We start from the raw sequence: 27,922 nt of genomic DNA on the forward strand, positions 1-27,922 counted from the left end.
CCAATGGGACTCAGTGCTAAGTCTAGAAGATACCATCAGAGATGCTTAGTTTTGCAGTTCTCAAACTGTGAATTTGTGTCTCCAGAGATAAATGCTTGTTAACAGCAAAAATGTTTTAAAACAAAACAAAACAAACAAAGGTGAGAAATAACAGACCTCAACCCTATTGTCCCTCTGCAAATTTGTGTACACAGAGTCAGTCCCTTACCTCTCTCTAAAAGTGCAAAGTTTCATTAAGATCAATTAATAGAAGCTTGTTGGGGACGGAATAGATCTGGACAAGGACAAGAAGTCTGGAAATAAATGTGAGAAAGGAGGGACAGGCAGTAGAAACAAAACTGAAACTGTTTGAGCAGCATATTCCAGAAGTCTTGAGGTCTTTCTGAGTGTAGTAGCCTTCATTGATTTGAGATCTACATTACCATTCTCTCACTAGAGGGAAAACCTATAATGGCAGCAGGCCATAAGAGAGACCCAGTTTGGATCTCATCTATATCTGAGTTGTGAAAAATATGTATTAAGATTGTAACAACCAACAAGAATGCACTTTAATGTAGACATCCATGATTAAATCGAGTCTTCCTGACTAGTGATTTAAATTGTGATTTAAATCAAATCCACCCTGGGCATTACTGAAGGAAACAGTCAAAATGTATACGACTACTCTGTATACTTGAGAGAAGCCTGAGGATATTTTTAGGAGTCAGCTTTATGAAGTGAGCTGTTATAAGCTTATGCTCAAATAAATTTGTTAGTCTCTAAGGTGCCACAAGTACTCCTTTTCTTTTTGCGAATACAGACCAACACAGCTGCTACTCTGAAACCTAGCTTTAAAAAGTGTGTGTGTGGGCGGGGGGGGCGGAGAGCTGGTGTGGCAGAATACTAAAATATAAGTTTCTTAGGTTTCTACTTTGGCTTTTCAGGCAAGATTTCAAATTTACACCCAATTGTTTTAGACAATGCTTAATGATGATTTTGTCTCTCTCTCTCTCTCTCTCTCTCTCTCTCCCCCTCACACACACACACACACACACACGCAAAATACATCTCTCTTGTAAAAGTTTAAGCAACTTACTTGGATAATAAAATAAAGGTATCCAAGGGGAATAACTACCAGTATGAAGAGAGGTGAAGCACACATGATTACTAGAATGGTTCCAACAACATCTAGTGTACAGTTTAACCAGGTCCGTAAGTAGTAATGGAAGCGTAGATCAATGATAAACATGTCCTGTGATATTACACACAAAAATTTGTTTTAATGCCTCCTTAGTAAAACTGTAGACATTTCTCAAGAAACTGTCCTTAGACTCTGAACTCAAACAACCCAAATCCTTTTACTGCAGCAAAAATTGTTAGGGGAAAAGTTCTGGTGACATACAACAGATTAATTTAACATATTGTAGTCTGTCTAATCCTACAAATAGATATAATTACTCACCTTTTCCCATCTGGACTTTGTTCAGTAGATGTTGTTAGAGGCTTGTTGCTAAAATATCAGACTGTTCCATAGTTGGTGAGTATGCTCTAAAGCTTAACGTGCTAAACTGAACTGCCAGACAAATTCATAGTGGCAGCTATTGCTGCTTTCCCTTCTCAAAATACTAGTAGGCAAGAGAAGGCATACGAGACTGGGACCAGAAACCATGAATTCAACTCTCAACTTTTCTATTCACTCCTGTTATTTCTGATCCTTTTATAATCTGTATTGTTAATCAAGGCCTCATAAACCACTGAGCGGTTATAAAAGCTGGGAAGAAAAACCCTGATTCTCATAAGGCAGATCCAAGTCTCATTTACTTAGCCACACTGCCTCTCAGAAAGAAGCTATCAAATCTAAGTACGTGGTTATGATGTCTGTTTCAGTACAATATGCATCCTCCTTGGGCCCAGTCCACAGAAGATAGCAGCCTACCAGTAACTGCACATCATCCTTTCGCTCAAGTAGCAGATGTATATGGGCAGTGCTGAAGCTTATGGGTTCAAACTGTGTTTATGAGAGGAACAGGCATCATTACAGTTATATGAAATAGAATTCTTTTGTTTTTAAAAAAATGCAAGATGTTATATACAAAAAATAAAAAATTACAAACGTTAAGGTTGCAAAGTCATGCACTCAAAAGTTAGGAAAGGTCATTCCCTGAGCACTGTCCATTCTGTGCATTGAAAGAGGTATTGGGTGGGGGGATCCTACCTTTGAGAGCTTGAATTTCACACCTTAGTGTTCATTCATCATAGTCAGTAATCTTTTATATCAAGTAGCAGTGCATTAGCAAGATATAAAAATTATATAACCTTTGAATATCAGTGGGACATTTCACTTCATATTCTTTATGAAAATATGCTTATGATATGAATAACATAACTGAAATATACTTTATGCCAGATGGCTCATGCAAGATATAACTGGAAAGGTTATGATTTACTGAATGTGATTATCCAATTTGTATGCCTGTATCATTTCTGTATCTGAAGTTAGGAATATTAACTATGTATCTGTATTTCAGATGTGTTACTTTGGGTGTCACTCCCAACCAGCCCTTCAGGTACAACAATGGAAAAGCCAGACAGGGCTAATGGGCCATTAGCAGAGACAATGGACTATGAAAGAGCTTAGTCTTCCTGTGGATGCTCCAGACAGCCTACAAGTAACGGCTGCCACAGCCCTGCAGAGACACGAGTCTGAGTCACCTGGCACTGGACCCACATCTTGGAATGCCAGTGTTCTTCCAGTGGGAGACAAAGGGTTCCCGCCATACACAAGAGCTATTTAAGGCCGGGGAGGGACATCATCGTGTTTTTCCTCTGCCTCCGCACCCAGAGAGACACTGAAAAATGCCTGGAAGCAAGAACTAAACTGGGGGGAGAAGGGTTAAGCCCAAGCTGGAAGGGCGTCTAGTTTGTATGTAATAATATCTGAAGTCTCAAGCTGCAGACCAGTGAAGCTACCTTTCAAGACTTTCTCTAATCTGCCTACAACAATATCTAGGGTGCGAAATTACTCTTTGTAACCAATGTCTTTAGTGAAACAAGCTTAGCTTGTGTGTTTTGTTTTATCTGCTTAGTCATCTGCTTTGTTCTGTCTGTTATCTCTTATATTCACTTAAAATCCACCTTCTGTAGTTAATAAACTTATTTCTCATTTAATCCAGTTTGTGCAATTCATAACTGAGAGGAGGATAAGAGGCTGTGTATACCTTCCTCCACAGAGGGAGGAGGAGGATTTCAAAATTTACCTTTGGGTCTACTCTCCAAGGGAGGTGGACACCTGAGTGCTGGGGCAAGTCCCTTAAGATGAGCCTTCCCAGAACTGATCTGAGTGTCTGTTTCGTTCTGCAGTTGGGTGTGGCCCTGCCCGCGTGTGTGCTGGAGGAGACTTAATAGTCTGGCTCAGCAAGACAGGTAAAAGGGGTGCTAAGGCTGGCATAACAGGCAGGTTCAGTGGTATCTCAGCACATCAAATGGCATCCTAAGTGGGCAACCTGTCACAACCAGACTGAGCTCAACTCAGCTTAACACCTCTAGTTTTCAGGACTGTGCTCCGAGGTATGCACGCCCAGTGACCATGGACAAGAACAATATTAAAGGGCCTTCAGCTGATAAAAGATACTGGTGGTTTTTGCAGGAAAGTATTCTTTGGCATTTGCGTAGGCTTCTTTCTATACTGAAACTGATGTCTAGCATCTGGTATTACTCTGATTTTTAAAAGCATTAGATGGCATTAAAATTGTAGTTCTTTGCAGTACATTTTCTAAAAAATGTGGACATGTTTTTCCTTTACCTTTGTGAATCTATTGAGGATCTGACCTACTGGATTAGTTTCAAAGTACTGGAGGGGAAGGTGCAGCACGTTGGCTAACATGTGATTATGCAATGTCCGAGAAGCACAGAGGGATCCCCGAGTAAGCACATATGCACCATAGCAGACCAGAAGACCTTAAGAATGAATGAATACATAAATAAATAAAACAATGACAGGTGTTTTTTTTTTCCTTCTAAACGGATTACACTTCAGCCTGGTAGGCCCACTATAAAGTTTTGTTTTATGTACGACGCATCTGTTCACATCTTACCCCTTCATAAGCTAGTCTACTCTACCATTAGCAAGTGCGTGTGATTCCTGTTAACACTAGCTGTGACATGGACACTGACATATAACCCCACAAAAATAGTAACACCTCATTAGCTAAAATGTGCACTTGTTCATACAACATTGACTTAGTTCCAAGGACAGCCATTTTACAAATTAATCTAATCTAATCTGCCTTTTCAATAATTCCTTCACTTTACAGCTTCCTAGCTTGATCCTTTCTCCCTGCCACTCCCCTAGATCAAATGTGAAGTGATTCTATATTGCTGCTATACACACATCTGATTACAGAATGACCAATATAGTTTGTCTTTGTATTACACATTTGCAGTCTCCATTACATATTTAACAGGATGTAAAAGAACCCCAGGCAACTAAACTTTGCAAATACAGAGAAAATAAAGTCTTGTATGCTTAGGCTTACCTTGTATGAATCCCAAAAGCCCATAGATACCAAGTTTATTGTTTCTTAAGTGTTTCCACTCTGTGTAATCCTTATTTTTTTCTTCTTCTGCTGACCAGGTGCTAAGCCACAGATTTTGTCCTATGGCTACTGCATTTTGTCCCAAGTAAGCTGCTAGGGTTAGCCACACCCATAGCCATCCAAACGCTCGCAGGTATTTCAAAATAACTGACATTGACATCTAAATACAAGAAAAGCACAGGGGTTACTAAAAAAATGTCAGCGTGAAAGACAAATTACAGTAAATGAACTGAATATACTAATTTCTTCAGACACTCATATAAATAATGAAATCCAATAATTTAATCACATGCAGTCATATTTTGGATCTCCAAAAATCTATTTCCCCCAGAAATAATTTTCCCCCTTATAATACAAATTTGTCAGCTGTACAGGATGGGATACTTTTAATATATGATACACACAACATTAAAAAGAACATTAAGATTACAAAATCAAGCCTAAAAATGTTAGGAAATACCAGAATTAAGGTTGCCTAAGCACCAGAACTTGCCCCCTTTCTTCAAATGCATTATAGTACAATAATTAATTACATGATCACATAGTGCTCTTTTCAATAGGACCCCAGTCTCATTCAGGTGCACAGGATCGATGATGCTCAATAAGCAATTATTCATTATTTGTTTTCGCTTCACTAAACAATTTGTGCTGTTGACCTTATTTACTTCATGCTATTCAAACCCTACTCTGAATACAGAATTATGAATTTTTCTCATGGTCTTTCCTATAATGCTCGTCACTACATTACAGTATCCAAGTACTACACAAATATTTATTAATTAATTTTGATAACACTAAGGGCATCATCTCCATTTTATAGACTGAAAGCTGAGGCACAGTAAGATTCAGCTCAAAAGCATCCAATAATTTTCTGTGCCCAATTTGAGACATCTCAATCCTGTTTTCCAGACGACTTAACATGATTTTCAGAGGCTTATAACTTGACCAAATATGGGCAAATTTTCACAGTGATCGCAAAAAGCAAATCCCTGTCACAAAGACCACCCTCTTGCCAAATTTCAAGCCTCGGCTCCAAAACATGGAGGTGTTAGAATTTTTCAAAGAAGGGGTCACCAGAATTATTTTTAACACAGGCAAAACATGTTTTTCTCTAGCGCTGAGCTCAGAAACAGCTGAACTATTTGGCTGAATTTTTCCCAAAATATTCACCTTGAGGCAGGCGCCTAGTATGGAAAATTTCAGCCCAAATGGTCAATGTTTGGCAAAAGCTACCAATAACTGAAAACTGGGTCTTATAATGGGCAATATCCGGAAATCTTAATTGGTGGCGCTACCAGCCCTGCCTATAATTACTTTAATACATTACATGTATATAGGAAACTACAAAGGTAATTTAGCTAATGCTTACACTGCCAGTAGCAACATTTTCTTTCTTCATTGAGAATGCTTTGGTTTGTTCAAAGGAAGAACTAAAAATAACAATTTTAAATGTATTTTAATCATAAATATGAAGTTAAACATCAAGAAAAATACACACAGAATTAATCTTGAACAAAAAACAGTGAACTTAAAGGTCGGTGAATTCCTCTTCCTTGAAAATGCCACAGTGTATTTCCAAGCCCTTCCTTTTTATCATTAAAATGTTAGCGTAGCCAGACAAAATAACCACGATTGATGCAGTGTCCTAAGTGTCCTAAGTGCTAAGTGCACACAGTGCTTTACAAACTTGCAAACAGACATCTGCTCCTAGGAATTTACTCAGCTATCAAACAGAATACAGAGGCAGTCTGATGTACACAAAAAAGCAAACCAAACCAATGTGAGAGAGCAGCATGAGTGCAAAGGACATTAGAAAAAACAAAGCCATATTCTTATGTTGCTTATGAACAGATGGAGTGGAGATGATGCAAGCAGCCCCTCCCCTAGCCCAGATTTGCACCCAAATCTTGCACTGTGCACTCCCTAAGGCTGGAGTAGTTCTAGTATCACTTCAATTACCCTCCCCAGATCGGATCCTGGCTGTGTACTACTTGCTTTCATTACTTACCTATTTTTATGCCCCAGGAGCTCTTTTTGAGGCAGAGTATTGCCTTTTTGACTCTCTCTCTTTAAAGAAGACACTATAGTGAAAAAATGGAAAATACTTTTTTATGAGTCTTTATAGTTTGTTCAGACAGCTGCAATAATTAAGAAGCGAGAAATAAAAAGGAGAGAATGCAGGTGAAGTGGAAGTGGGGCTGCTCTATAACTATGTATGAATACCATATACTGACCTGGTTATTGGGATGTTTATCGTATGAATATGTTGGTTTAGATTAATAGCAGTATCAGAGTTCAGGGCCAGCTGCACCTTTGATCCCCTCTTTAGCCTGAGTGAACCTTTTCAGGTGACAGACCCATACCTTCATGTCTCAAAGAATGCAATACTGCAATTCTTCCACTTTCAGAATAGCTTCCGAGGGTGCAACATCCCTGTGTACTAACCCTAGTTACTCAGCAGACCCAGCTGGGTTCAACTACCTACAAGCCTTGTCCACTTCAGGATCCCTGTGACCAGTAGGTGAATACAGTGACTCCGAATAGCCTTTTCAAAACAGAAATATTGTTTAATCCCAATAGTAGGAACAAAGCATAAACAGAGAAATGGGGTTTTAACATAACAGATGGTCTACACATATATCTATCTTACCTAAAGACATAAGTAGGATTATCTTAACCCAGACCCCCTAACCTCTGAAGACTGGGATTCAGTCTGGTCCCCGGCAGATTGCCTCTCCCCTCAGTTCTTCAGGGACTGTCCTTTTATCCACGCCAAAGTTGGGTGGATCCCCTGTCCTGTAGCTGCTAACTGGTCTGTTCAACTCAGCATGGTCAGAAGTAAAATTTGAAAGCAAACAACACCTGCATTGCTCTTTAAGTATCACTGTATTGTCTGAAGCTATTGTCCATTTTCCTGCATATGTGCCTTTGACCCCTTGTAATCATGACAGAAAATGACATAACAATCAAACAAACCATACAATATTATTGAAATATAACAGCAGATCACATATCATGCACAAGCAGGCTGCAGGGAAAACAAGCAGGAAGCAGAACAATGGCATTAGAAAGTTACCTTTGTACCAACACTTAAACGATGCAAGAGCCATTCACTTTGATGTCCGACCTCCTGCCCCCACTAAGTCAACTGGACTAGTTTGTCAAAAAGGGTCAAACTTGGGAACATATGACTGAACTAGATGAAAAAGGACACAGTCCTTCAAGCAGCGGGGGAGACAGTTAGAGGGAAACAGACTGACACCAAGACCCCAACAGTTAGTGGGAACTGGTAAAGTGAGGCCTGCCTACTTGGCAAACCTCTAGGTGTATGTGTATATATATCTATATATCTGTAATATGTCTGTATATCTATTTGTATATTATATCTGTATGTGTGTGTGTGTGTACACACACACAGAGATAACATACAAATAGATATACAGATGATATATATATACACACACACACACACACACACACACACACACACCTGTAATATGTCTGTATATCTATTTGTAGATTATATCTCTGCAATATATAGTAGCTGCTTTTTAAAGTTTGTGTGTTAATTATCTTTATTTACAGTTGTCAGGAGTGTCCCCTTTGAAGTTTGGCAATAATCATTCTGATGAATCTGGCCTATTTCATTTTGCAAAAACTGATTTGCTTCCATCCCACTATTTTTCATAAATATACGATTACCCATAGAGGCCTTGCTAACCAAAACACACATCAATTTACACAGTCGCAGCATCATTTTCAATCTGAGAATACATTTTTTAACTAGTTTCAGAGTAGCAGCCATGTTAGTCTGTATCCGTAAAAAGAACAGGAGTACTTGTGGCACCTTAGAGACTAACAAATTTATTAGAGCATAAGCTTTCGTGGGCTACAGCTCACTTCATCGGATGCATAGAATGGAACATATAGTAAGAAGATTGTATCTATATATAGATATAGATCACACACACACACACACACACACACACACACACACACAAAGAGAAGGTGGAAGTTGCCATACAAACTGTGAGAGGCTAATTAATTAAGATGAGCTATTATCAGCAGGAGAAAACTTTTGTAGTGATAATCAAGATGGCCCATTTAGACAGTTGACAAGAAAGCGTGAGGATACTTAACATGGGGAAATAGATTCAATATGTGTAATGACCCAGACACTCCCAGTCTCTATTCAAACCCAAGTTAATGGTATCTAGTTTGCATATTAATGCAAGCTCAGCAGTTTCTCCTTGGGAGTCTGTTTTTGAAGCTTTTCTGTTGCAAAATTAAAAGGAGTACTTGTGGCACCTTAGAGACTAACAAATTTATTAGAGCATAAGCTTTCGTGAGCTACAGCTCACTTCATCGGATGCATTTGGTGGAAAAAACAGAGGAGAGATTTATATACACACACACAGAGAACATGAAACAATGGGTTTATCATACACACTGTAAGGAGAGCGATCACTTAAGATAAGCCATCACCAACAGCGGGGGGGGGGGGGGGGGGAAAGGAGGAAAACCTTTCATGGTGACAAGCAGGTAGGCTAATTCCAGCAGTTAACAAGAATATCAGAGGAACAGTGGGGGGTGGGGTGGGAGGGAGAAATACCATGGGGAAAGAGTTTTACTTTGTGTAATGACTCATCCATTCCCAGTCTCTATTCAAGCCTAAGTTAATTGTATCCAGTTTGCAAATTAATTCCAATTCAGCAGTCTCTCGTTGGAGTCTGTTTTTGAAGCTTTTTTGTTGAAGTATAGCCACTCTTAGGTCTGTGATCGAGTGACCAGAGAGATTGAAGTGTTCTCCAACTGGTTTTTGAATGTTATAATTCTTGACGTCTGATTTGTGTCCATTCATTCTTTTACGTAGAGACTGTCCAGTTTGGCCAATGTACATGGCAGAGGGGCATTGCTGGCACATGATGGCATATATCACATTGGTAGATGCGCAGGTGAACGAGCCTCTGATAGTGTGGCTGATGTGATTAGGCCCTATGATGGTATCCCCTGAATAGATATGTGGACAGAGTTGGCAACGGGCTTTGTTGCAAGGATAGGTTCCTGGGTTAGTGGTTCTGTTGTGTGGTGTGTGGTTGCTGGCGAGTATTTGCTTCAGATTGGGGGGCTGTCTGTAAGCAAGGACTGGTCTGTCTCCCAAGATCTGAGAGAGCGATGGCTCGTCCTTCAGGATAGGTTGTAGATCCTTGATGATGCGTTGGAGAGGTTTTAGTTGGGGGCTGAAGGTGATGGCTAGTGGCGTTCTGTTGTTTTCTTTGTTGGGCCTGTCCTGTAGTAGGTGACTTCTGGGTACTCTTCTGGCTCTCTCAATCTGTTTCTTCACTTCAGCAGGTGGGTATTGTAGTTGTAGGAATGCATGATAGAGATCTTGTAGGTGTTTGTCTCTGTCTGAGGGGTTGGAGCAAATGCGGTTATATCGTAGCGCTTGGCTGTAGACAATGGATCGAGTGGTATGATCTGGATGAAAGCTAGAGGCATGTAGGTAGGAATAGCGGTCAGTAGGTTTCCGATATGGGGTGGTGGTTATGTGACCATCGCTTATTAGCACCGTAGTGTCCAGGAAGTGGCTCTCTTGTGTTGACTGGTCCAGGCTGAGGTTGATGGTGGGATGGAAATTGTTGAAATCATGGTGGAATTCCTCAAGAGCTTCTTTTCCATGGGTCCAGATGATGAAGATGTCATCAATGTAGCGCAAGTAGAGTAGGGGCATTAGGGGAGAAGAGCTGAGGAAGCGTTGTTCTAAGTCAGCCATAAAAATGTTGGCATACTGTGGGGCCATGCGGGTACCCATCGCAGTGCCGCTGATTTGAAGGTATACATTGTCACGGGTCAGGACAAAGTCACAAAGTTCTGCCACCAGGTTAGCCGTGACAGTATCGGGGATACTGTTCCTGACGGCTTGTAGTCCATCTTTGTGTGGAATGTTGGTGTAGAGGGCTTCTACATCCATAGTGGCTAGGATGGTGTTTTTAGGAAGATCACCAATGGACTGTAGTTTCCTCAGGAAATCGGTGGTGTCTCGAAGATAGCTGGGAGTGCTGGTAACGAAGGGCCTGAGGAGGGAGTCTACATAGCCAGACAATCCTGCTGTCAGGGTGCCAATGCCTGAGATGATAGGGCGTCCAGGATTTCCAGGTTTATGGATCTTGGGTAGCAGATAGAATACCCCAGGTCGGGGCTCCAGGGGTGTGTCTGTGCGGATTTGTTCTTGTGCTTTTTCAGGGAGTTTCTTGAGCAAATGCTGTAGTTTCTTTTGGTAACTCTCAGTGGGATCAGAGGGTAATGGCTTGTAGAAAGTGGTGTTGGAGAGCTGCCTAGTAGCCTCTTGTTCATACTCCGACCTATTCATGATGACGACAGCACCTCCTTTGTCAGCCTTTTTGATTATGATGTCAGAGTTGTTTCTGAGGCTGTGGATGGCACTGTGTTCTGCATGGCTGAGGTTATGGGGTAAGCGATGCTGCTTTTCCACAATTTCAGCTCGTGCACGTCGGCGGAAGCAGTCTATGTAGAAATCCAGGCTGCTGTTTCGACCTTCAGGAGGAGTCCACCCAGAATCCTTCTTTTTGTAGTGTTGGCAGGAAGGTCTCTGTGGGTTAATATGTTGGTCAGAGGTGTGTTGGAAATATTCCTTGAGTCTGAGACGTCGAAAATAGGATTCTAGGTCACCACAGAACTGTATCATGTTCGTAGGGGTGGAGGGGCAAAAGGAGAGGCCCCGAGATAGGACAGATTCTTCCGCTGGGCTAAGAGTATAGTTGGATAGACAGACCAGTCCTTGCTTACAGACAGCCCCCCAATCTGAAGCAAATACTCACCAGCAACCACACACCACACAACAGAACCACTAACCCAGGAACCTATCCTTGCAACAAAGCCCGTTGCCAACTCTGTCCACATATCTATTCAGGGGATACCATCATAGGGCCTAATCACATCAGCCACACTATCAGAGGCTCGTTCACCTGCGCATCTACCAATGTGATATATGCCATCATGTGCCAGCAATGCCCCTCTGCCATGTACATTGGCCAAACTGGACAGTCTCTACGTAAAAGAATGAATGGACACAAATCAGACGTCAAGAATTATAACATTCAAAAACCAGTTGGAGAACACTTCAATCTCTCTGGTCACTCGATCACAGACCTAAGAGTGGCTATACTTCAACAAAAAAGCTTCAAAAACAGACTCCAACGAGAGACTGCTGAATTGGAATTAATTTGCAAACTGGATACAATTAACTTAGGCTTGAATAGAGACTGGGAATGGATGAGTCATTACACAAAGTAAAACTCTTTCCCCATGGTATTTCTCCCTCCCACCCCACCCCCCACTGTTCCTCTGATATTCTTGTTAACTGCTGGAATTAGCCTACCTGCTTGTCACCATGAAAGGTTTTCCTCCTTCCCCCCCCCTGCTGTTGGTGATGGCTTATCTTAAGTGATCACTCTCCTTACAGTGTGTATGATAAACCCATTGTTTCATGTTCTCTGTGTGTGTGTATATAAATCTCTCCTCTGTTTTTTCCACCAAATGCATCCGATGAAGTGAGCTGTAGCTCACGAAAGCTTATGCTCTAATAAATTTGTTAGTCTCTAAGGTGCCACAAGTACTCCTTTTCTTGTTGCCAAATTGTCACCCTTAAATCTTTTACTACTATTCAGAAATAGGAGATACAAAACAAGGAATTGTTTGTTTCTCAGCACTAGAGTAATACATTAAAAAACCCAAACAAACAATAAATTCAGAAACTTTCCATGTAAAGTGTTTCCCAGCAATACTGTAAGAGCTGTCAGCTAGATAAAATGTTAAGCCTAAACATCCCTCTGAAAAGTGCAGGACACTTTCTTTGTATATTTGTGAGAGGAAGAGAAATGCTCTCAGGTTGACAATTCCTATGCCATACTTCTCAATAACATGTTCCACAAACTTATGGAAATGGAGGGGAGTTTCTAATGTAACACCATGTAAATTGGTCATGTACCAGCAGGTATTACTGTAATAACTAAAAATGGCTATTCAGAATTATTGAAGTGTCAGATTAGTCAAAGATTCATTTTGGTGTAAGTCAATTAGGAGTTAACAGGACAAAAAAGCATAAGCAGAAAAAATATGGAACTATGTGGCAGTTTCCTGTTCCAGGAATTACTTATATTCACACATGGCTTGGTCACAGGAGGGCCTTTAGGTGCCTGAAGTCAATGACTTACTATTCGAATAGTGCCTGAATTTGATTCCAGTTTATAACTTGGAATCTCAGTATCTAAACCTGCCTGAATTCAAACAAGTGATAGAAAGGTGAAAGGCTTCTTTTACCAAATCCTTGTGCTATTCAATCCCCTAAAGGAAAAATATCTTCTTAGCAATTGATGTAGAAAGGTAAAACTAGGTTTTCGGAAAACATGGTATATTAAAAAATACTGTATGTGCTCACTTTTCATTTGAGGTGTTTCTTCACTTTTATTTTCTGCACTGAAGACTTCAAGGAGCTCAGCAAAGTTAGCTCTTTCTGAGAGCAGCTCTTGGTAGGTCCCCATGTGCGCTATCCTGCCATCTTCCATTACAATTATAACGTCTGTCTGAGGCAGGAGTGTCAGGTTATGGGTCACTAAAATACGCGTCTGAAAAACACAAAACGTTTTATTTTTTATCATATGAAAATGAAGTGTGTACTAACAATACAGGGGAGTTTTTAAAAAAGGAGAGTTGCAAATGGAATTGTCTTAGGAATTTATCTAGCTGCTTCTTTAAAGCAACCAACTAGATTTGAAGAAATTGTTACCACTGTTACATATTACAATAAACTAAGTAATGATCAAAGTACACATTATTATACTGCTGTTGCACACATGGTTCTTAAGGCATGTTGTATCAGCCCTACAAATAAAAATACTTTAGAATTAGGGAAGTGCTCATTTTTAATGATAACAGAAGATCATGAAAGCTCGAGTTTCTTGGTAAGAGTCCCTCTAAATACTAGTACCACATCTATGTTGATAGCAGCCCTGTTCATCTTGTTTAGGCATCTGTCACTCCTAGTGTTTTCAGTACTAGAACCTCCTTTTTCAGGTGTTTATTACCAATAAAGCAGGTGAAGAGGAGATTAAGAGGGAAGTAAAAAGAGGAACATCTCCACTTTCACTAATCCATGAATTCCATAGGCACCAGCTAGCAGTAAATAATCTGCATAAACCAGTAATATTGTGGGAAGTTACTTTTCACCAAGATATTTGAATCTTTAACAAATTTTAGATGAGAAAGCTCCATCCCCTGCCCACTCTTCCTCAGGGATTCCTTTGGTCACCAGAAAACCTTTTTGCCACTAACATTGGATGCAACTTCCTATCAAGTAAATTTGGAAGTTGAATCTAGACAAATTCAAACCGGAAATAAGGTGCAAGTTTTTAACGGGGGCAAGTGGGGGTATAACTAACCATTGGAACAATTTCCCAAGGATTGTGGTGGAGTCTCCATCATGAGCAGTTTTTTTAAAAGATATACTGTAATTCAAATAGGAATTATTTTGGGGAAGTTCTATGGCCTGTATCTGATGTAGGATAACTAGATTGCAGTGGGTCCTTCTGGCCTTAGAATTTGTGAACCTTAGGCCCTCCTTTCAGCCAGGTGAAGGATCAATGGTGACCACAAGGCCCTTCCTCCCTCCTCACAGATAGAATCCACGGCAATCCTAAAATCTCTGTCGGCTAACGAGCAAGGGCCAAGCTGGAAGCCCAAATATTATATGACTCTCTGAGACTGTATGGGTACATCTGTACTGCAATAAAAGACCTTCTTTGGCCGGTCAGCTGACTCGGGCTCACGGGGCTAAAAACTGCAGCGAAGACATTCGGGCTCAGGTTGGAGGCCAAGCTCTGAAACCGTACAAGGAAGATAGGGCTCAGAGCCTTGGCTCCAGCCCAAGCCCAAACTTCTACACTGTGCTTTTTAGTCCTGAGGCCCACGAGCCTGAGTCAGTTGCCCTGGACGCTGAAACTCAGTGCCACAGGTTTTTTATTGCACCCTATTGTACCCTTTCAGACTTCCAGATCAGCCTAGGCTAAGTGTTAATTGTGTCTGTGTTCATAAGACTGTTTGATACGATTCAAATAGTATAATCAGCAGGGCTACTTATTTAACAAGGTGCTCCCTCTTTTTACCATATGTAACAAGCCCACTCAGACACGACTGAAGATTTTCAATTTGCCTATTGTACTATGTGAAGACTGATTTTTTACCTTGGTTTTTAAGAGCCCTGAGGGCCCAATCAGCTTCTCAAAAAGATGCTTTCCAACATGTACATCTACAGCAGACAAGGGGTCATCCAGAAGATATAAGTCAGCATTGCTGTAAACAGCTCTAGCCAGACTCACTCTCTGCTTCTGCCCCACACTTATATTCACTCCCTAGGAAAATAAAAGCATTATTAGATCAAACCAGTCAAAAGAGACGCACATGATTTACTAAAAAAAGAAAAGAAGTACTTGTGGCACCTTAGAGACTAAAATTTATTTGAGCATAAGCTTTCATGAGCTACAGCTCATTTCATCGGATGGAAGATACTGTCATTCTCAACCAGCATGTCTAGCTCCTATCAGTTACACTATACCACTAAGTGAAAATAAACTGTGTAAATCACTTCAAGAGGAAGTACCACATATGAAACATATTCATGGTAGTTTTAATATATGTATATAATTTATTTTCTATTCTTCTTGAAGGTTATAGGGTTAAAAGTAATTGTTTACAGTTAAAATTGCTGATGTAAGTCAACCATAGAGCATGAAAGTAGGGACACAGCTTTACTTCAAAAGAGGAATTCTTTGGAAGTGGCTATAAATCCCCTTAGAGTTATACAAATGTCCACTTAGCTTTATTTGAAAAAGAGTTTACAATTAGAATTTTCCATTCTGGTTCTCTCACTAACTTCCATACAGGAGTTCTAGCAAACTCACAAGCTTAGGATTACAAAAGGATATGGATGTATTTTATACAGTACATCTCCTTTGTGACAAACATATGTAACCTTTAAAAAAACAAGAGAGTGATTTGTGACAGGCGAAGTAGCTGCGTGTTTGCGCACAAGCTGGGAAACGGGGTAGAGAGGGGAGAGCAATATTATGGATAAGGGAACTCTCTCCAGCTTGATACTAGTCCTGTAATAGCTTTATGTATTTTAGTTATAAATAAAATAAGAGGTCCTGGACTAGGTGTACTTCCCAACCCTGTAGTTCTAACGAATGGGAAAACATTCTACTACCGTATCTTACAGGCAAAATACTGTAATTATTGTACTGCTTCTATGAAGGGTGTGTTTAAGATGGGCGCCTTTATGATAATTTCTTTCTTCTCTTTCTTCCAACAGATCAAAAACATTTTTGTAAAAATATAGTCAGAATTGAAATAAATACAGGAGAAATAGAAATAGTTTCATAAGAGGGTGTAGTAACTTATTAGCATGTCTCGGTTCTGACCACTAATCCTTAACGGAAACCTGCAGATATAAAAGGCATACACTTAAACAGTTTTGCTTAACATGCTAAATGTCCCAGTTAACCAGATTAAGGATGTCTGGATGGCTGACATTAGAAACATAAACTTTATCCCTGAGAGGCTTCTGGTCTCTGATCTCCCAGCATTTTCTATGCAAGTTATATTACAACCCAGAGATCCGAAAGAGGATGGAGCTGACATACAAAGCGGGATCGGCTTAGTGAATTTTTTTTTAAATAATTACCTAATTGTACAAAGTATTTTATAGAAATATTTTTATCCTCTAAGAGGGAATCACTGGAAACAATTAGAGTAACAGTGACGACAACAACAATAATTACTCCATTTTTTAAAGTCAGTTTCAGAAAGTTTTTTAGTTTGGAGTTTTTTGCTTTACTTGTTTAAAGGGGCCAAAACAATTAAAATTAAAAGATTAAAACACAACAGTGGTATCTGACAATTTTTCCAGAAATATATCCAGGCAAACAAGGTAGATCATGGAATGAATACCAAAATCCAAAACAAAATAGAGATGGAGGAGGGGGGTTTTCAGAAGCAACCAGCATTGGCCTAACTCTGTTCCCACTGATTTAATTTGGGGCAGAGTTAGGCCTTTTCAGTATTTTTCATATTTAATGTCAAATAAACTATGTCTACACTAGAGAGGTTGCAGTGGCACAGCTGTAAGATCTCTCATGTAGTCTCTCTATGCTGACGGGAGAGCGCTCTCTGTCAACATAATTAATCCACCCTCAATATGTGGCAGTAGTAGTTCTCCTGCAGACATAGCGCTGTGCACACTAGTGCTTATGCTGGCGTAATTTATGCCACTCAGGGGAGTGGAATATTCACACCATTAAGTGACATAAATTTTGCTGAAGGAAACGTAGTGTAGATAAAGCCTTAGCACACTAAATGCATTTGGAAGATATTGTGAACTATAGTTCAGCTGAGTGACTGCATGTGATGTTTCAAGTTCTCACCCTTTCTCCAATCTCCGTTTGATCACCATTTGGTAACTGCTCCAAATCTGGTAGTAGAGCGCAGGCTTCCAAAACCCTCTCATAATATGGCCTGTTCAGACCTGAGCCAAAGAGAATATTTTCTTGCAAAATGGAATTCTGCATCCAGGCCTGCTGGGAAACATAAGCCACTGAACCCTAAATAAAGAGAAAAGGCAACACACTCATTTGGACAGTTCTACATGTGGTAAAATAGCATTTTAAGAACATCTGCTGTTCAAATTATATTTCAAAGTCAAGTAATTGGTTATTACTTCTAAAATATTAGCATAGTCAAACTGTTAAGAATTCTAAAAAGTCAAATGTTCCAAACCAAGCTGTTGAAGATAGTGGCTGAAATAGTGTGTATGTTATGAGGGCATGTGCACACTATATTCTGTCACCCTTACACACATTGAATAAAATCTTACTCATTGAGTAGCCTCATTGAGAGCAATAGGACTTCTTGCATGTTAAGATATTACTCAGTGCACTTAAAAGTAGCAAAACTAGATCTGTAGTTAGTATGTGGCAAATATAGGAAGATTATATTTTGGTTTAATTTTCAGTTTTTAATGTAAAGTCAGTTTTGAAGCATTGCTCAATTAGAACAACAAGGTGAAGTACTGCTTAATTCTGGAAACTCCTGTGGCTAGTTACGCACTGCCTTTATGTACCACTGATGATTCAGCTAGATAAAAATGTCAACACTAGAAACTAACATGGTTTTATGGGACAGGAGTGATGATTTTAAGAGCTCCTGACTATATGATCATCATGGATCCTTCTGACTTAAATACATAAATCTATGAAAATCTATTAATTTTATTAAGAAATATGATGAGATTCATTGACATCATACTAACTCCAATGAATCCATACTAACTCTTCAGTAACTTACTCTATATCAGGGATCAGCAGCCTTTGGCATGCGGCCCATCAGGGAAATCCGCTGGCGGGCCAGGCTGGTTTGTTTACCTGCCGCATCTGCATGTTCGGCTGATTGCAGCTCCCACTGGCAGCGGTTTGCCATTCCAGGCCAAAGGGGGCTGCGGGAAGCAGCAGCCCCCACATCCCTTGGCCCGCGCCACTTCCTGCGGCCCCCATTGGCCTGGAATGGGGGACCACAGTCAGTGGGAGCTGCGATCGGCCAAACCTGCAGACGCTGCAGGTTAACAAACCGTCCCGGCCAGCCAGCGGATTTCCCTGACGGGTGCGTGCCAAAGGCTGCCAATCCCTACTCTATATAGTTCCCTACCCCAAAGAGGCGCCCCCCTCACTTTTGTTGTTGTTGTTGTTTATTTCCACTAAAAAGTACTAAATTGATTCGATTGCTGTAAATTAGCAAGAGACTTCAGACCCCTCTTTATTTAAACATTAGCTAAAGGCAATATGGTCTAGCGGATTTACGTAGGAACGGAAGAAAAGGACTACCAAATTCTAATCTTACTCCAAAGTGACTCAAACTCAGGAGTTACTTGACAACTCTGCATTTATCAGTATTATGGTGATTGGTTAATCTATTTATAGTGTTTGGTATGATAAGTATTATTATTAGTGTGGGCTATGTTGAGAGGTTATCTTTCTGCTTAGCTGTTTTAGCCTAATATAAGCCTCTTTAAATTCTATTTTATTGTGATGGGCACTTGGACACTTTCTTCACTCTGTTCAACCACAGAAAGAGTTTACGCCAAGGGAGCCGTTATCATTGAGCAGGGCAGAATGAACTTCCTTCCATCTCTGTCCACAACTCGCTTTCCCCCATTTAAATATTTTCTCTCCTTTCTATGTGTAAACCATTGTGAAAGGGCTGACTGTCTCCTGCAAAATGAGTTACGGTTGTATCACTCTTCTAAACCAGCCACTGTAGGATGTGTAGGCTTGATGCATGACCTTAATCCTAAGGATTTTTGCAATGAATAATTATAGATTTACTAAAAATGAAAACTAAATCATATTAGTTTTAGTGTAGGTGGTTGCAAATCAGTTAACTTGACAAGTAACATGAATGCCACCAAGACATTTTTTCAAAGAATCCCATGGTCAGCATACTAAAAGAAATGATTCCATTGTCAATATATTTTATTATATTCACAAATAAACCATCTTCTATAAAACAGTCATATTGTAATAGTATAACTGCACATACAAGAAACAAAATCAACTTTACTTTTCTTTGGACTGTTCCTTCAAACTTGTTCATTTCTCCAAGAATAGCAGAAAGGAGAGATGACTTTCCAGATCCAACCTGCCCCACCACAGCAACTAAAGAGCCTTCCGGGATCTTCATGTTCAAACTGGAAACATTTAGGAAGACAAACAGTAATCCTCTATAAACACGGTACTGTGTACAGAGTAGAATCCTCTTTAGTGGACACTAAATGGCAAAAATACAGCCTACTCCACTGTGACTTGGGAGGTGACTATTTCAGTTTGGATACCTGTGACTAGAGCATACTCTAGAACCCTGAAAAGCTATGGACTTAAGGAGACTGTAGTGTCTCTCAGCGTGTTAAAAATTCACCATACACTATCAATTTCAGAATCAGGGCAACAGTGGGGTAGGAAGCCACCACACAGTACAAGATTAACAACAGTAAGAGACCACGTAAGTTCCGAAAGGAAAACAAAAACACCCTGTTTGATGTGTAGTTATTTTCACAAATGCTTTCAGGGGGCTCAGTGGTCCAGCTCATGCAGCTGTGGAGAAGTACTTGTGCCTTCATGTCTCTGTTCTGGCTACCTGCATCATAAGTAGCAATGCAGTAGGAGAAGGCGGCTTTATAAGGGCTCTACGTTCACTCCCTGTGCAGGTGAGTGGAGACAGCAAAATCTTGGCCTCCCTCTTCCCCCTACAGGCCTGGTCACAAAGCAGTGCCAGCACCTCAGGAAGCATGCGCTGTTACGGGTTTATTCCATTCACTGAGTAGTGAGGAGATCCAGAGAAATACTGTGGTCTGGGGAGTCAGTCTCCAACCTCGCTGTTCTGAGACATCACAACGTGCTGCACCTTGCACTAGGCGGATTGTTATGTCATGATCTATGTAAACTCTGCCCAGCAGAATGTGATGCCTGTACAGATTCTTGTTCAAAGTTACTTCACAAACCTTGATTCTTACTTATTTAAGATTGAAGGTCCAGTCTTCTCCCATCGGAAAGAAGCACCAAGAAATCCCACAGCATGATCTGTTGCAATAAAGAGAAATCAACAATAAGTTTCAGAGGCAGCCCCTCAGTTGATATTGCTGGTTAATCAATTTGTTTCTGCAGACATTGAATAACAACAAAAACAACAATAAAACCCTGCTTACTTCCACTGTAGTTTGTGTTGATGTCTTGAGGGTCAAGGTCTTCAGAATACAGAAAATCCTCTAAACGACCCAGAGAAACCTTTGTCTGTAGAATGCACAAACTTTTATGCTATTTGTGTTTTTAAGCAATACTTCATATGTTCTAGATTACACCAACAAGCAAGCATGTCTATTAGTTTATTCTGAGATGGGCAATGAAGTTCTTGGCTCTAAACAGAAAATGTTTTTCTTATGTACATTCATAAAGGTAGCTGAAGTTTTAGGCCAGTGGTCCCCAAACTGTTGGGTGCACCCTGTAGGGAGGCACAGAGGAACATTCCAGGAGGCATTGTGGGACCTGGGCCAGCCCCCACAGGGAGCGGGGTGGGAGAACCACCCAGCTCCGCTATGCCCCCATATCTGCTCCAGCCCCACGCCCAGCCTCAGTTCCCAGCTGCAGCTCCAGCCCTCTCCCCAGCCAGGGCTCCATTCCCAGCCCCAGCCCCATCTCAGCTGCGGCCCCAGCCTCAGACCCCTTACTCCTATCTATATTCCCCCTCCCAAGTTGCAACCCCACTCCCAGCCCCGGCTCTGGCGGGGGCACGGACAGGGTCAAGGAGGGGTGCAACCCTGAAAAGTTTGGAGACCACTGATTTAGGCAAACAGCAGTATTCACTTGAAACACCACACCGTTAGACAGCATTGATGCTTGTGTCCCAGTAGGAAGTAAGCTCTGCTGACTCACGAAGGTTATGTCTTCGCTGACCAAAAAAAGAGCGCTTTAGCTATTATTCTACTGGAAAAACATAGTGGAGACAATGCCCTTTAGTTTTATTTAAGGTAAATGAAGCAAAGTCAACCACAGGTTGAGGTACAATGCTGACCTGCTAGCTACCTTGTGGCAAAGACTACGAGTGACTTGTTTCCACGCTCTGTAGTTATCTTGCTGTTTAAAAAACACCTGTGTGTCAGTGGAGACAAAGTCTGAGACAGGTTGTTTGTGGATTAGCTCTCTGGAAAAGGGAGAGAACATTTAGCTTATAAACTGAGCAGTCCTAGGGCAGCAGCCAAGCTGGGGGAGACTTAGCTCAATTTTGTTATACTACTGCTAATTTCTGGGTTAATAAAACCAAACCCCAGGAAGGGTCAAGTTCTGATTCAGCATAGTTTGTTGTCCATGTCTGACAGCAGGATGGAGAGGGCATCTGCTTACAATGGCCTTGCTACTTTCTTTACAAGAAACTGAACTACATATAGATATAGTAGATAGAGCACAAGTAGAAATAGGAACAGTACTCATGCCACCTGCTGGTCATTCCTTATAATATGTTCACATACTTAAAAAGATAAGGAGTACTTGTGGCACCTTAGAGACTAACAAATTTATTTGAGAATACGCTTTCGTGAGCTACAGCTCACTTCTTCGGATGCATTCAGTGAAAAAAACAGTGGGGAGATTTACACACACACACACACACACACACACACACACACACAGAACATGAAACAATGGGTTTTATCATACTAACAATGGGTTAGTGGTTCTGTTGTGTGGTTGCTGGTGAGTATTTGCTTCAGGTTGGGGGGCTGTCTGTAAGCAAGGACTGGCCTGTCTCCCAAGATCTGTGAGAGTGATGGGTCGTCCTTCAGGATAAGTTGTAGATCCTCGATGATGCGTTGGAGAGGTTTTAGTTGGGGGCTGAAGGTGATGGCTAGTGGAAGCGTTGTTCTAAGTCAGCCATGAAAATGTTGGCATACACAACAGAACCACTAACCCAGGAACCTATCTTTCCACAAAGCCCGTTGCCAACTCTGTCCACATATCTATTCAGGGGACACCATCATAGGGCCTAATCACATCAGCCACACTATCAGAGGCTCGTTCACCTGCGCATCTACCAATGTGATCTACGTCATCATGTGCCAGCAATGCCCCTCTGCCATGTAATTGGTCAAACTGGACAGTCTCTACATAAAAGAATAAATGGACACAAATCAGATGTCAAGAATTATAACATTCAAAAACCAGTCGGAGAACACTTCAATCTCTCCGGTCACTCGATTACAGACCTGAGAGTGGCTATCCTTCAACCAAAAAACTTCAAAAACAGACTCCAGCGAGAGACTGCTGAATTGGAATTAATTTGGAAACTGGATACAATTAACTTAGACTTGAATAGAGACCGGGAGTGGATGGGTCATTACACAAAGTAAAACTATTTCCCCATGTTATTTCTCCCCCCCACCCCACCCCCCACTGTTCCTCAGACATTCTTGTTAATTGCTGGAAATGGCCCACCTTGATTATCACTACAAAAGGTTTTCCTCCTCCCTCCCTCCCCCCCGCCCCGCTGGTAATAGCTCATTTTAAGTGATCACTCTCCTTACAGTGTGTATGATAAAACCCATTGTTTCATGTTCTGTGTGTGTGTATATAAATCTCCCTACTGAATTTTCCACTGAATGCAACCAATGAAGTGAGCTGTAGCTCACAAAAGCTTAATGCTCAAATAAATTTGTTAGTCTCTAAGGTGCCACAAGTACTCATTTTCTTTTTGCGAATACAGAACAACACGGCTGCTACTCTGAAACCTCTTAAAAAGATAATATACTCTGAAACCCCCTCCAATACCAGTGCCTCTCCCGCCCCTCAAAGACATGAAAATTTCAACAAAATAAAACTAGAAATAATCAGGTGGCTTAACCTTAATCTAAAAATAGATTAAACTACATGACACCCCGGAAATTAATAAAGGACCATAAATGTCATCCTTTTTTGACACCTATTCACATTTGATTTAGGTTTTACCTGGGCTATGGCAGAGATCACTGTTGGCAAATCAAACAAAGGCAGTCGCAAAATATTAAACAAAGAGATAGATGTAAAAACTTTAGTTGCAGTTAGGACATTCTCTTCATCCAGCAGAAAATAGACTCCAAACGTAGCCAATGAGACCTTTTAAAAAAAAAAAAAAAAAGGGAGGGGAGGGGGTGATTATTTTTCCATTACTTTTCCCATCCTGCTTAGTTTTACTTTTCAATGATTCCTGCTACAAAAATATGATGGTAGCAATTAAGAGCTGGATGTTGACTACAACTTAATGCAAACTGAAACACAAACTGTGCTACTATTCATGAATTAAAATGAACATACTTCTGTCTTTAGACTAAATACAAGCCCTTATCTTGTGGTATAAAATTCCATTTCATACTTAAGTTTGTACACAGATAATATTCCCATTGGATTTCAGTTTATTTGAAGGTCTCAATAGTCTCCATTTGTTGATTGGCACTTGTATCCCCACTGTCTGCTTGTTTTCCACAGTATATTGGCACTGTCATTTAACAAGCAATTGCATGCCTACTGACATAAACAAATGAAGGTGTTTCCGTTAGAACGGGACAGGAAACAGATTTTTGGTCCTGAACTGGGACAAAAAGTCCATCTCACATATTTATGGACCGAAAGTGTGAGGAAACATTCCATTCAGCACACATGAAACATTCTGTGTCAATTTTGATGATTTTGCTTTTTAAATTTTATTTACTATAATGAGCTTGCATTTCAAAATGAAAAAAGTCATTTTGAACTAAAGAAAAGGACTTTTTTGTTTCAAAAATGTCAAAATGGGAAACTGGCAACTCTGAAATTTTTCCAATTTTTTTCGACAAGAAGTGTCAAAACTGACCCTCTCCCATGAACAGGTGTTTCAATGAATCGGCATTTTCTGAAGAAAAATATTTAAGTCGACAAATTCCCAACCAACTCTAGTTTCAGCACTACTAGAAGGTCATGAGGGATCACCTAGGTTTTACTATTCCGAAAAACATGTGATTCTAATAAAGGTCAAATTCTCTGCAGCTGTAAATGGACAAAGCCACTGAAGTCAATGAAGCTGCAGCCAAATATAAAGCAACAAAGAATTTGGAAATGTACGTTTTGCATGGGTGCTCTGAAAGTCATGTTAACTAACCTAGGCATTTCACACAGAATGGATATATTTTAAAGGCTTATGTTTTGTTAAAGATGATAATTAAGGAGAAAAAAAGATACTTCTCTACTTTTAAAAAAGGAGGACTTGTGGCACCTTAGAGACTAACAAATTTATTTCAGCATAAGCTTTCATGAACTGTAGCTCACGAAAGCTTATGCTGAAATAAATTTGTTAGTCTCTAAGGTGCCACAAGTCGTCCTTTTCTTTTTGCGGAACACAGCTGCTACTCTGAAACATCTCTACTTTAGTTTGCCAAAACAGGAATTATCCCAGATGAGGATCTGACCCATAATTTCTCCTATTTATTGAAGTGATTAAGTCTGAAGGGCAAAATGCATCCCTAGTGTAACTCCACTGAAACGGAGTTGGGATGAAGTTGGCTAGAAGTTTTGTTATTCTTTTTTAAACAGTTTTAGTTTCTTAAAATTCAAAACCTTACAGTTCAGTGGCAGGGAGGGGAGTGGCAGAGAGGAAGGGAAGGGAAGAGAGAGGAGGTTGCTAAAAACAAAGATTAAAAGCATCTTCCAAACTTTAAAAAGCAGAAAGGCATAATGATAACAGAGCTGGTCACTATATGACCACATGATTTTTCAACAGTGTTTACTTATATAATTAAATTGTATCGTTTTATTTCTTCTGCAGGAATTTAGGAAGGGATTAAATATGTTACTGAGGTAAATGCACAAATGTATTATGCACTAACAGTTGCACTTCTGCAATTATTATTTAGTACTTTACAAATCATGCATCATAACATGGTTGTGATTTGTAGTACACAAATAAACATCAGTATTTCACTTTTACAAATGAAAAAACTAGCACAGAAGAGTTAAAAAACTGGCCTAAATCCATACAGTAAACTGGAATTAACCCATGAGTTTCTGACTCCCAGTTATGAATTCAATCTACTAACACATGGTCCCCCAATTTTCCAGCAGATGTAGGCTTTAGCTCAGAAGATCAGGTGTGTTGCAGAAATAAATGTGTTCACTTATGTTGTTTTTGGTAATTTACTATAGCAATCGCTTGTTATGTGTAGAGCCCTACCAAATTCATGGCCATGAAAAATATGTCGCAACCATGAAATCTAGTCTCCCCCTTTGAAATCTGGTCGTGTGTGTTTTTACCCTATACGATACAGATTTCACATGGGAGACCAGAGTTTCTCAAATTGGTGGTCCTGACTCAAAAAGGAGTGGGTGTCACAAGGTTATTTTAGGAGGTTGTGATATTGCCACCCTTATGTCTGCACTGCTTTCAGAGCTGGGTGGCTGGAGAGCAGTGGCTGTTTACCAGGTGCCCAGCTCTGAAGGCAGCGCCCGGCCAGCAGCAGCACAGACGTAAGGGTGACAAAACCACACCATGCCACCCTTACTTCTGCACTGCTGCCTTCAGAGCTGGGCAGCCAGAGAGTGGTGGCTGTTGATTGAGGGCCCAGCTCTGCAGGCAGCAGTGCAGAAGTAAAAGTGTTGTACTATGTCATCCTTACTTCTGTGCTGCTGCTGGCAGTGGCTCTTCTTTTAGAGCTGGGCATCTGGCCAACAGCCGCTGCTCTCCAGTCGCCCAGCTCTGAAGACAGTGCAGACGTAAGGGTGGCAATAACCCCTACAATAATCCTGCGGAACCCTTCCCCCCCACAATTCCTTTTTTGGGTCAGCACCCCTACAATTACAACACTGAAATTTCAGATTTAAATAGCTGAAATTATTAAATTTACATTTTTAAAAATCCTATCACTGTGAAATTGACCAAAATGGACTGTGAATTTGGTAGGGCCCTAGTTATGTGGCTTGGGAGGAGGGAAAAGAAAAATTCATATCTGACTTCTGAATATAGCTACGCTATCAGTAGGTGTGGAAGTGTACTAAACAGATTGTGACTTTTGTGAATAACTGCGAGAAGCTTTATTTGATATGTAGGGAGTTTGATGGGGGAACCTCTAACAGATGCTATCAACTTCAAGGAGTGTATCGGAGGCAATTTAGCTTCTGTCCTTCTCAAGTATATTATCCAGCACAGCCAGGCTTAAGTTGTCTCTAACTCACTCCTATATAAAGTATCTTTTTTCACCCACAGAAAGTTATTCTTCTCAGAAGAACTAGAATTTGTACCTCTTTCTCCGCCTCCACCCCAATCTGGTTTCCTTTTAAAAATCTGAGCATGGAAAAAAAGCAAACTTGTCTTAGATGTTTAATGAGGATATCAACAAGAACTAACTATTAAAAAAAGAATGTGTGACTGTTTACATTAAAGAAGGAGAGTCTTTGGATTAAGACACTGGACTGGACTCAAGAGATCTGGATTTCATTCCTGGCTCTGCCACAGATTTCCTGTATGACCTTGGAAAAGTCACACTCTCTCTATACCTCAATTCCCCTATGTAAAATGGGTATTATAATAATACTTCCTGACCTCACAGAGATATTGTGGTGATAAATTCATTAATGGTTGTGAGGCTCTCAGATACTCCGGTGAGAGTGATAGCTAGCTACAAAAATGTATATTTGTTAAGTAACACACCATAAAAGGAATACAGGTTAAAGTTAGCATGGAGAAAGTTGTCAGGTACCCAGATGACTTCAGAACATCTATTTCATGTTCTCGTATTTCCACAACCTTCTTCTGATATGAAGGTTCCCATGCATAAAGTTTAAGAATCTAAATACAAATAAACAGAAAATTACATCTTAGTAAATCAACAGCAGTGATCGTGATTGTTAAAACGAGTTTAAATTCCAAAAAATTATCTGCAAATGTTGAACAATACAAAACTGTAAATATCCAACACTTGCATTTTCCAGTGGATAGCTTCTACAAATGAAATATTGTCCCAGCAAGACCCAATATAACCCAAAATGAGATTTGTTATGAAGAATGCTATAGTGTAGCCACTTTGAGCTCTATACATTTCATTGTGCTCCTGTTTTGGTGGATTACTTATTATTCCAGGTTACTATCATCAGTATTCACCCCTCTGTACATTTTAGTTTATTATATTTATTCAGAGGTGCCACCATCTGACTCATTGTAACCCTCTTCTATCACTTGCTGATGTGGGAAAAAATCAGTTTGGTAAGCTACACACTTATTTCATTTTTCTGGTGCACAGCATGTCAGACTGATAATCTCCAGGTGGTGTGTCCAGACAATACTGTTATCTGATAAGGAAGTAAATTAAAAGTGTGGCCAAAGGTCTCCTAAGGACACCTGAAAACATCCTTTACTATTGTCCAGAACACCAGACAGAAGAATTACATATACAAGTAGGGCCTAACCTTTAGCTATGTGAGTAATTTAATTGAAGCAAGTGTGTCCATGGAATCTGGAAAGAAACTCTTAGGATCCATCTACATGAAAGATACTATATAAGGTGGTATTATGAATGAAAAGAACACAAAATGCCCAAAGAAGGAGAGGTTTCATGCTTTGTATTGACAAATAGATACCAGTCCATCATACTAGCACTTTCATGATGAAAATATTCTCTATCTTACTTGCAACCAAGAAGTAACATCTTAAAGAAAATATTATATACATTTTATAGCAGA

The 27,922-nt window shown here is 40.2% G+C and overlaps 1 protein-coding gene and 1 long non-coding RNA gene across 4 annotated transcripts in view; one reads left to right on the forward strand and one right to left on the reverse strand.

Annotated features, from left to right (window-relative positions):
- LOC119852935 (multidrug resistance-associated protein 1-like) overlaps window positions 1-27,922 on the reverse strand; it is a 69,474-nt gene that overhangs the window by 21,304 nt on the left and 20,248 nt on the right. For all 3 annotated transcript variants that reach the window (XM_043509393.1, XM_038395092.2, XM_038395131.2), the window contains 13 exons: window positions 26,895-27,032; window positions 23,189-23,335; window positions 20,401-20,485; window positions 20,209-20,275; window positions 19,260-19,386; window positions 17,072-17,248; window positions 14,834-15,001; window positions 13,033-13,219; window positions 6,583-6,655; window positions 5,944-6,004; window positions 4,515-4,734; window positions 3,782-3,936; window positions 1,076-1,231 (listed from right to left, as the gene is read on the reverse strand). In XM_043509393.1, coding sequence (XP_043365328.1) covers window positions 1,076-1,231; window positions 3,782-3,936; window positions 4,515-4,734; window positions 5,944-6,004; window positions 6,583-6,655; window positions 13,033-13,219; window positions 14,834-15,001; window positions 17,072-17,248; window positions 19,260-19,386; window positions 20,209-20,275; window positions 20,401-20,485; window positions 23,189-23,335; window positions 26,895-27,032 — 1,761 coding nt within the window. The remainder of the gene's footprint in view (window positions 1-1,075; window positions 1,232-3,781; window positions 3,937-4,514; window positions 4,735-5,943; window positions 6,005-6,582; window positions 6,656-13,032; window positions 13,220-14,833; window positions 15,002-17,071; window positions 17,249-19,259; window positions 19,387-20,208; window positions 20,276-20,400; window positions 20,486-23,188; window positions 23,336-26,894; window positions 27,033-27,922) is intronic.
- Window positions 136-27,907, forward strand: LOC122459019. Its single transcript, XR_006279432.1, has 4 exons — window positions 136-326; window positions 3,039-3,043; window positions 21,547-21,552; window positions 27,896-27,907. It is a non-coding gene; the product is annotated as an uncharacterized LOC122459019 (long non-coding RNA).

This window comes from Dermochelys coriacea, chromosome 1 (genome assembly GCF_009764565.3).
Source record: "Dermochelys coriacea isolate rDerCor1 chromosome 1, rDerCor1.pri.v4, whole genome shotgun sequence".
Lineage (NCBI taxonomy): Eukaryota > Metazoa > Chordata > Testudines > Dermochelyidae > Dermochelys > Dermochelys coriacea.